Source organism: Montipora foliosa, chromosome 7, assembly GCF_036669935.1.
Source record: "Montipora foliosa isolate CH-2021 chromosome 7, ASM3666993v2, whole genome shotgun sequence".
In the NCBI taxonomy this organism is placed as follows: Eukaryota; Metazoa; Cnidaria; class Anthozoa; order Scleractinia; family Acroporidae; genus Montipora; species Montipora foliosa.
In genome coordinates this window covers 14,851,604-14,861,603 of record NC_090875.1, presented here as the reverse complement: position 1 = coordinate 14,861,603, position 10,000 = coordinate 14,851,604, and the positions used below count along the sequence as shown (strand labels likewise).

At 39.4% G+C, this 10,000-nt stretch overlaps 2 protein-coding genes across 3 annotated transcripts in view; both read left to right on the top strand.

The window, feature by feature from the left end:
- The window catches only part of LOC138010761 (ankyrin repeat domain-containing protein 16-like), a 14,997-nt gene extending 12,150 nt beyond the window's left edge, over positions 1–2,847 (top strand). The window contains exon 8 of one of the 2 annotated variants that reach the window (XM_068857739.1): positions 884–2,847. The gene's annotated coding sequence lies outside the window, so the exon portion shown is untranslated. Of the gene's footprint in view, positions 60–883 lie in introns of those variants that run through there. The other variant, XM_068857738.1, reaches the window with a different exon arrangement.
- A 3,281-nt stretch (positions 2,848–6,128) lies between these two features.
- LOC138010763 (uncharacterized) overlaps positions 6,129–10,000 on the top strand; it is an 82,845-nt gene continuing 78,973 nt past the window's right edge. The window contains exon 1 of the mRNA XM_068857743.1: positions 6,129–6,409. Within this exon, the coding sequence (XP_068713844.1) occupies positions 6,340–6,409 (70 nt within the window). The 5' untranslated portion in view covers positions 6,129–6,339. The remainder of the gene's footprint in view (positions 6,410–10,000) is intronic.

Here is a 10,000-nt window from a genome sequence, read left to right as displayed (position 1 = left end):
TAGCGGAAAATACGAGAGCGACAATAAACGTGCCAAAATGTGGAATGCCCTCCTTATTAGACCTGTTGTTTGTTTATTTATTTATTTATTTATTTATTTGAGGTGCTACCGTTCTCGTTGACGCCGTCTAGCCTCAAGGTCCCGCTGGTTTGGTCGAAAACGGCACAAAAAATGTACCAAACTGTAAAACTCACAAGGTGGGGGGGGGGGGGGGGGGAGAGGGGCGAGGGGGGGAAGGGCGTGAATGGCCATTAGGGAGCTTAAGAAACGACAACGGCGACGGCAACGAGAACGTCACGAACTTGCATATTTAGTGGGTAAAAACAATTGCTTTGCACGCCCTGCACGTGCATTTTTCACTTCTGTCCATTTCTTTGCCGTCGTCTACAAATCAACAACGTGAAATAATCACATTTTAGGTGTTATGAAGAACGTCAGCAATTGAGGACAAATTTTCATTTTCTCCCCTAAATTAAGTGCGGTTCCGACGAGTGCCATTTTTGAGGAAATTCCACACCCTTGTCATGCAAAAAAGGTTGAAATACTCACGAAGCGATTAAAATAACGCGAATTTATATTTTTAGATGACGTTCTCGTTGCCGTCGCCGTTGTCGTTGCTTAAGCTCCCTCGTGTATTTCCTCGTTAAACGCGTTGTTCTTTGACGTTCTCGTCTTCGTTTTTAAGATCCCGACCGAAAGAGTAGCAGTTTCAGTTGTTGGCTAAGATATTGCTTACGCTTTTCTACAAAAACTTAAGCATTTCTCAAGGACTTCTAAAAAATAGTTTTGACCATACAAGTAGGCGCTGCTCTGGATTGATCGATTTCCGTAAATCTTATTGGCAAGAAATGATCTTTAAGGAAGCCACAACTATTTTTTACAGGTAATAGACAAACGTGTTTCCGATGTAACGTCATCCATCTTCAAGAAAAGTATTTTTTCCTCAAGATTTGTCCAACGTTACTTGAGTGTTTTGGCAGAGCTTGAGACGCACCAGATCCTCTCGCAGAGTATTTCCTGTTTGGCCAGAGTAAACCCTTTGTTTGAAGCCCCACTTTGTTCTTTTAAAAGTCAGTGTCCCCCGACTTAGACATTCTTTGAACTTTTCGGTAGCATCCTGCGGGGCCTGGTTGTTCGAAAGCCGATTAACTTAATCCAGGATTAGCGTGAACTTTTGTTTCATGTTTTCAACTCTTTGGTGAAAGTTTCTTTAGCTTACTTTTGTTTTCAAGATTGATATCTTGTAATGTAAAGTTTTGCCGAATATCAGCGTTGAACAGCATTTGGGAGAAGAGAAATAAACTCCTTGATTAATTTTTAACGTGGGATTAGCGTAAATCGGCTTTTGAATAACCGGGCTCAGCCTTGCAAGACGTCGGGGTACAGGTTCAGTTCAGGTTCATTTTAACCATAGCAAAGTAAAGTTTGCTGTGGTTAACCCTTTTTTTAGAATCGAACGCTTTCCCTTTCATTTTATAATGGTAAATTACATTTGGATCCAAGATCTGGATTTAAGCCCCAATTCCTTAAGCTTCATTTACACTAAAAATTTTTCTTGACAAGTTTTCCTTGGCAAGATTTCCTTGGCATTGTAAATGGAAAAATATGACAAGTTTTTCCTTGACAAGTGTCCTTGACAGTTTTTGAACATGGACACTTGTCAAGGAAAACTTGTCAAGGACGATATTTGCTTGTGTAAATTAGTATAATACTTGTCAAGTGCACTTGTCAAGGAAAACTTGTCATATTTTTCATTTACACTACCAAGGTAAACTTGTCAAGGAAAAACTTGTCAAGGAAAACGTGTCAAGGAAAATCTTGTCAAGGAGAACTTGCTAGTGTGTACAGTCGGCAAGTTTTCCTTGACAAGTGGACTTGTCAAGGAAAACTTGCTAGTGTAAATGAGGCTTTAGCTTTTGACTGTGCGCCATTCGAGAACAAATGGAATCGGGCGTCTTATCTTTTAGCCTGCTCGCAGGCGATATATGTATTGTTGCTTCGAAACAAGTATCAGACGCTGTACAGTGAAGCGCGTAAGATAGGTCTGGGCCGGGTGACAATTACAAAAAAAAATGAATTTCACAAACGCTTGTTTTGGCTTTCAAATTTCCCGGGCGCCGCCATATTGAATAATTGTGACGCGTCGTGGTTTCCCTATTGTTCCGACACAAAGGGCGTTTGTTCTGGAAAAAAAAAATGAATTTTAAAAACGCTTGTTCACACAATTATTCAAGATGGCGATTTGAAAGCCAAAACAAGCGTTTTTAAAATTCTTTTTTTTTCGGATACAAACGCTTTGATTGGAAAAAGTTTGAAAAATTTTAATTGTTAACATTATGTTCTGTGATTTAAAGTTATTTTGTTGTTTTATTGGAGGTTCCCGTTAACGTTAATCCCAGATTAAAAATTAACCAAAGAGTAAACTGAATTTCTCTTCTCCAAAAAGTTGTTAACACTGATATTTTGCAAAACTCAGTTACATTACAAGAAGGGAGTCTTTAAAACAAAAATAAGAAAAAGAAACTTCCACCAAAAAGTTGAAAACGTGAAACAAAAGCTTACGCTAATCCTGGATTAAGTTAATCGGCTTTCGAACAGCCGGGCCCAGATAACTATAAATATTGAGTACTGTATTTTCTCGATTAAACGCCGGGTCAAAACTGCCGATGTTTGAATAAACTCTGGGGGCGTTTAATCGGGGCCCCGGCTTTTGATCGGGGTCGAGGTCACAAGGACCGGTCTCAAGTAAATAGTAACCTCTTGAATGGCACTGTTACGACATGCCAAGTATACAGTATGCTGTTTTGGTATTTTAATAAACGTTCAAAGGAAAAATACCGGCGTAACTTCGGGTAATCCAGGGAAAAATCGTCCAGCACTGACAAACTACCCTTAGGTTTCCAAGGATCGGTCATAATAAATCAACCTGGAAAAATGGCAGAAAATTGCATTTCATTAATAAACACCGGACCCCCATTAAACGCCGGCCTCGAAAAAACGCCGGGTCAAAACTGCCGATTTTTAATTAAACGCTAGGGGCGTTTAATCGAGAAAATACGGTAAATAACTGAGGAGAAAGTGCTGCCTGTCATTTGTCATTACATCCGTAAATGGTTAGTCTTCTCGGATCAGGGGCTTACCCTGTTTGGCAGAGGTTCCTTGATGTCCCTCTCTAGAAGCGAGAAGGGAAGGATCTCCTGGATGTTCTGTCACTCATGAGCGTCGAGACGTCAATACAACGTGACTTCCACTCTTCCGCCATTATGACCGTCGGCAGAGGTTTCCTTTCCTTCGCGCTAAAAGGGAAATCAACGAAACCTCTGCCATTATTTCCCGTTATTGTAATAATTTCGTTATAATTTAACCCCAAGTCGTTCGAAATGGAAAGTGTGTATCAACATTGCAGGAATAAAATGGCATGAATGGTGTGATTGTTAGGGGGAAAAATACTTTGTCAGGTTCTCACGTCCTCCACACAACCTCCAATTTGGTCAGTTGACGTCGTTAGGGAGCTTACGCAAGCAAGACGACGACAGTTACGAGAACGCCACAAAACCATGGGTTTAATGAGCAAAAAAAAAAGCTCTGCACGCCCTGCACGTGCGTTTTGCATTTTGTTACATTTCAAAAATGGCTTTGCCGTCCTCGTCCTGACAACAGGGAGCTTAGGATTTTACGACGGCGACGGCAACAACAACGCCGCAAAACAATGATATCATTGGTTAAAAGAGCATAAATAATCGTGCTGCACGTGCAGCACGGATTTTAGCGTGGATTCTTGCGGTACTAGGGAGTTTAAGATACCACGACGGCTACGGCTAAGAAAACGTCACTTCAAAATATAAGTTTGAGCTATTCTAAGCATTTCATGATTATTCCATCTTGTTTATAACGGATTGAAGTAAAGAGTGAGGCTGAAAGATTTACTGTAGTTTGTCCACGTTGTCGTCAAAACTTTAAATTTGGTCATTTCACGTTAGTAGTTTTGACGAGTGCTGGAGAGAAATGTTGAATAAAGCGTGCCGCACGTGCAGCACGAGCATTTTGGTTCTTTTAACCAATAATATTACTGCTTTTTGGCGTTGCCGTAGCCGGAGCCGTCGTCGTTTCTTCCTTTAACTCCTCACTCTGCGTAAGGACGACGTGAAAGTACCAAATTTGAGGTTTTCACGACAAAGTGATCATGCAAAAGAGAATCTTTCATTCTCTATTTTCACTTTGTAACTGCTCGTACCAATTTATTTTTAGAACACTCCGCCCAAATTGTAAGAAGTGAACGAGATAGAATAACCGTGAAAGAATTATGATAAGGCAAAGTGATATTTCGAGGTGACGTTTTCGTTGAAGTCGCCGTCGTTAAGGTTCCTAACGACGTGAATTGACCAGATATGAGGTTGTGTAGAGGACGTGAGAACCCGACGAAACATTTAAAATTGTTGACCAAAGAACCACACCGTTCACGCCAATTTTATTATTGCAATCCTGATACACACTTTCCATTCCGAGCGACTTGGGGTTATAACGAAATTATTACAATAATGGGAAATAACATTTTTAGACGACATTCTCGCTGGCGGCGTCGTTGGCCTTGCGTAAAGATCCCTTTTGACAGGAAGAGGACGGCAAAGAAATGCACCAAAATGCAAAACGCACGTGCAGGGCGTGGAGAACTATTGTTTCGTCCTTGCGTAAGCTCCCTAGTCATAAAACTCTGTGGGACGTTGAAAATCCCACACGCTTTTCGATAAGAGTGGGGCATGGAGTTCCTGGGGTTGTTGTTTGGCCTGAATAGACCATTTTACAGTTCTGTGCTCAGTTATCAGGCTTGAAGTGAATAAAAGCGAAGCTGCAGTTGACCTTGCTTTGATACAAATCTCATTGCTTTTCTTATGTAAATCATGTTTTTGTAACGCTAACGAATTTCTATTTACGTAAGAAAACCAGTGAGGTTCTCAACTCCAGCCTCGCTATTCTCCAGAAGGATTTGTAACTTCCATTCCATACATATGCATATCAGATTTTGATGGCTAATAACTCGCTTGCTATCAAAGGTAAAAGGTTACTGGATATTTAACTAAGTTTAACTAGTTCTTGTATCTTTTGAGGTCAATTTTAAATAAAGCATGAAGCCTTTTGTGAGCAAACTCGTATGTTAATGAGGCAATGTAAAAAGATTCCCTAAAACAAGCAACTTTTATTTTCACAATATCAACTTCCATTTTCACGCATCAACTCCCATTGCTACAATATCAACTTTCAGTTCCAAACCACTTTTTCATTTTCCCTCAATATCAACTGCCAATTTGAAAAGCCAACTTGAAGAGTTCTATTTTCAAACAAAAAAATCTCGATTTCAGATGAAAATTGATGTCACGTCTTCGAAACGCGAGAAGGAAAGTCCTGCACCGTAATCTCTTTCTCACAGATGACCGGCTCCAATTGCAAATTGTTCTTCATGATTGAAAGCTTTTTATCAAACCCACTGGCATTTTCTTTTGTTTAAATGTAAGTAGCTGTGAGTAATTGTCAAACAGAAATGAATTTATAAATCCGGCTCCAAATTCATAAAACCGGCTCCAAATTGTTCTTCATAATTGAAAGCTTTTTATCAAACCGTGGCATTTTCTTTTGTACATATTTTTGCGGTACCCTTCACAACAACGACGTGAAATCACCAAATTTGAGAATTTGACGATAACGCGAGCGTACAAATGTTAATCTCTCATGATCTATTTTTTTACTTTGAAACCGCTCGTACCGTTTTATTTTTACGATACTTCGTCCACATTGTACTACCCGATAAGATGGCCCATTATGATAATCGCGAAAGACTTACGATATTGCAAAGTTATATTTTGAGAAGTCGACATCTCAATTAAAGTCCCTGATGTGATAAACTGACCATTGTAAAGAAATTCCAATGCTGACGTTTCGAGCGTTTGCTCTTTCTCTGAAACTCACCCTGTAATCACGTTCATTGACAAAGCACTACCGTCTTTCGCGTGACAGCTGACTTCCTGTTTTGTAAACCGGAAGCGCGATCGTGTCTCGGATCACGCTACAAATATTTGCACGGTGATGTGACTTTCAATTTGTAAACTGAGGCGGAAATCTTATGACGTTTAAACTGAAAATATTGCCATAGACTGTTGTGACATATAAATACCGTACCTGTCATCGCATTAACAAAAAGAACATATAAGTGAATACAAGCTGTGGCTGTCTCCCAAGAACCAAGCAAACGACTGATGTCGATTTCATTTCTCAACGTCATGCAAACAAAAGTGATCGACTGACAAAAAAAAGGGAAAGTTGCTGCTTATTTGAATACGGCTCAAAATGGAACTCCAGTGGTTTTTGAGTTTTAACTGGTCGATGTATTTGCTCTGCGTGACATTTCTCCATGCAAGTAAGTTCCAAGTTATATTGGTTTTAAAATATAATTTTGCCGTACGTCTAGCTATTCTTGGTGCTCACAACGTTGTGGGCGAATTTGGTACAATACGCTCCGTGCATCGCATGTTTAATTTAACATGAGTGATGGCCGGTCTTTGAATTTTTCTGGCTGAAGTAATTTCGGCATCTCCGAAAATAAATTTATTGTCTCTGAAGCCTTGTAAGTTAAACAGTTCTTTTAGCAATACAGAAGGCGGGCTTATATAATCTCGCGTGGCAACAAAAGCCGACAAATCCCCATGGACTGTTTTATATTACCCCTAGGTTCGATAAGACTTTCCTATCTGTTCCCCATTTTGTTCGATTCTGCCATGCGATTTCTTAGTTTCTTTGCTATCTGCTTAAGTGTTTCAAAAAATATTTGAGGGACGATTTATACGATCACTCAGTCGGCACGTGTTTGTTTTTGAATGTCGATTTTTTGTGCCACTTGATGCATGGCCGTCGTTTATCACGAGAATATGAATTTACTTTTAAAAAATCACGCGACAAACATCGAGTTTGTTTTCCTATTATTTCGACATTTCTCGAAGACAAAATTTGTGTCACAATGGATAAACCAGCAACTCGAAAAATAAGGTCGACTCGTTATGTTTACTTTTTAAAATTTCCTGTAATTAGGCATATTTTTCCATGGTTGACGGACTTCATTGTACCATCAGCACAATGACAGAAACGATCATAAACGTTTCGCGTAATAGTCATTCAGCTATGCTATGCCGCCAAAGTTATTATCGCAGTTTTCTCTGCGATGGCAAAGACGGCGCTTTTTTATCATTCCTATTTGCAGAAGATATTTTTTCTCGTGCCTTTGATCCCAAAACCGATATTTCAAAGGTGGATTTACCGCTCTTTTCTTTCTCCAACTCTTTTTCTTAAGTGTTTGAAACTTCCGGGCTTTTTTCTTCAACATGCCAAGGTCATTAAAAACACTTGTAATTACCTTGAAAATTATCAGCAATTAATTTTAAGGAGTACATGCAAAAAGGTGGAATTCTTGAGAGCATAACAATAGGTCGAAAATTTATGTCTTGTGATGTGATACAAGCATCAGGGATTAACTTCGGCTCAAAACAACAGCTGTACCTCTCGTAAAAGCTTTTTATTTCTCTCAATGAGATGTCTTTGATAAGTTTAGAACGGGCACTTAACCGCACGCGATCCATTGAAAAAGAATGCTTTCAATTGTTCGATAGGGGACTGAAATCTTTAAAGAAACCTTGAGGCAGATGCTGATTGCAATAGCTTAACTACTTAACATGATTCGACTTAATGTTTGTAAGAGAATATACCGCCATGTATGCGGCTGAAACTTTAGATAAGAACATTTTACTTGGAATTACTAATTAATGCAATAAGCCTGGTGAACAACAAAGCAGGCAGATATGATATCGAATGATAAACAAAAGAACAATGAAACTTTATTTTACGAAGCAGCGAAGAGCGCCGGAGAATTCAGTTCGATATAAAGTTGTTTCAGTGTGCTATGAAAGTAGAATCAATTTAAATAGTGTTGTTCGTCGACGACTTGTTCAGTAAACATTCCCTATTTCGAACTGCACTCCTTATCATATGATATATCATTCTTGTTTTTCATCTACAGTGGCTAAATATTTTTGGAGAAAAACCTTTATATTTTATCAAGGCTCAATGATGCATGATGTGGACGGAAGATCCAGACTTGTACAGAATATTGTAACTTATGCTCGCGTGCTAAAGCCCTCGCGCAGAAGAACAGGTAGCAGCGTGTATTAATCGTTCGGCGTTTTGTATATGAAACGCCATCTTCCATTACCTCCGAATTGTACACGTGACCTTGCTGACAAAAACGTTTTTGTCAAAGTAATGCTGGCCTTTGCTCTTAGCGAAAAGAAAAAAGGAAAATACTTTATTCCAGATGAATGACCTATTTGTCGTTTTATTCTTAGGCAAAATGTGGCGTTCTGACAAATTTATTTTTAGAGGTACCGTTAAATGTTGCCTACGAACAACAGCTTTATTCCTCTCTTGCTCGCCTAGAAATATGTGTTATACAAAGTTATATATTAGTGGAACTGTATACTTGAAATAACTGTAAATTAAAAAACAAAAAAGGCAGGCAGGCAAGTGTAGCTATCCGGGTCACCTGCCCTATGTAAACTTGTGTTGAAAGCTTCCCTTTCTAATTCTACATGAAAAAATGTCGTATGCACGTTCACAAAACTCGAAATAAAAAGCTTACACGAAATAGTTACTTTAGGTAGTACTACGTTGGTAAAAATGACGAAGTTCATTAATTTACTTCGATTTTTCAACAAATGCACGTATTTTATTTTTGGCGTTACATCGACAGAACGTTTAACCCCGTTAAATTCCAATGTAATTTTTTCTGCTACCTTACGAAGGGGTGACGTATGGTAAAATCCGAGAGTCGCTGAGACACTGAGACCCTTCTTTGCGAATCCGAGACCGAGACCAAAACATGCAAGACTTCACACCGAAATAAATGCAATATAAAGACTGTCGAGATTTCGAGATCGGTTGTAACGTTTCGCGAGTGCCAAGATTTTGGAGGTACCATTCGTCACCCCGTGAGGGTGATTGAGCTTTCCTTTTTCGGCAATCGGCAAACCTCAGGCAGAAGTTTGCGTTCCTATGGAAGAAAGCAGGGGACGGTTTTATTTTCTGATTATGACAAGCGGGGAACATGTACCGTTTCCCGTTTTTCCTGTTCCGGGGTTAAACGCAATGCTAATGAATGATCTCTCTATTCAGAAGAGTGTTTCTACGTGAGGCGTTTTTTAAATCTCGTTTTAGGATTGAACGAAGGGAAGTTAATTCATGGCTATTTTAAAAGTTCGGCAATTTTTTAGAGATGATTATAATATTTCAACTACATCGGGAAAAACTGTGGATTTTGGAAGCCATGGAAATTGGAAACATTTTACTCAATCGACGTGGTTCCAAATGGAAAACTCCTGAACTTTCCACAGCTTGAGTGAAAATCTTTGTGAAGGAGTAATTAAAACCGCCCGGAACCGCTAGCCGTGACATGTAAATGACTGTTTTAAACGTTTCTTGAAAAATTTAAGCGGGGAGTAAGGTTTAACTGGCTCAGCCCGCGACCACGTGGACAAAACGCTTCCAAGTTTATCATTAGAACAAATATTCCTTGTAGCAGTTAACTTCAGCTCACCAAGTTTGTGACAAACCTTTTCATCTTGGGGTTTATTTGTTTTTTTGGGGGCCTTTGGGGGGTTTAGTGCTTGACCTTGCTTCAGTACGTGACTAACGATTGTGTTCTCGTTTTCAATGGCTTTTTGTTTGTTTTCATTTGGCAATCACGTAAGACATAACGGCACGTTGTTCATGGCAACAGAATACGGGCATTCCCGCACGAGATTCTTGGTCAATCGGGACTTGCTGTAGTTTGCAAATATTTTAACCTATGGTTTCAACACGTTTTCAGACGTTAATCTGCGCAATGAGACACTCTTTGATTTGAAGATGTGTTGAATGAGTTAAAAAGCGTTGTTGAAACTGTTTGCCCACCCCAGCAGTCAAC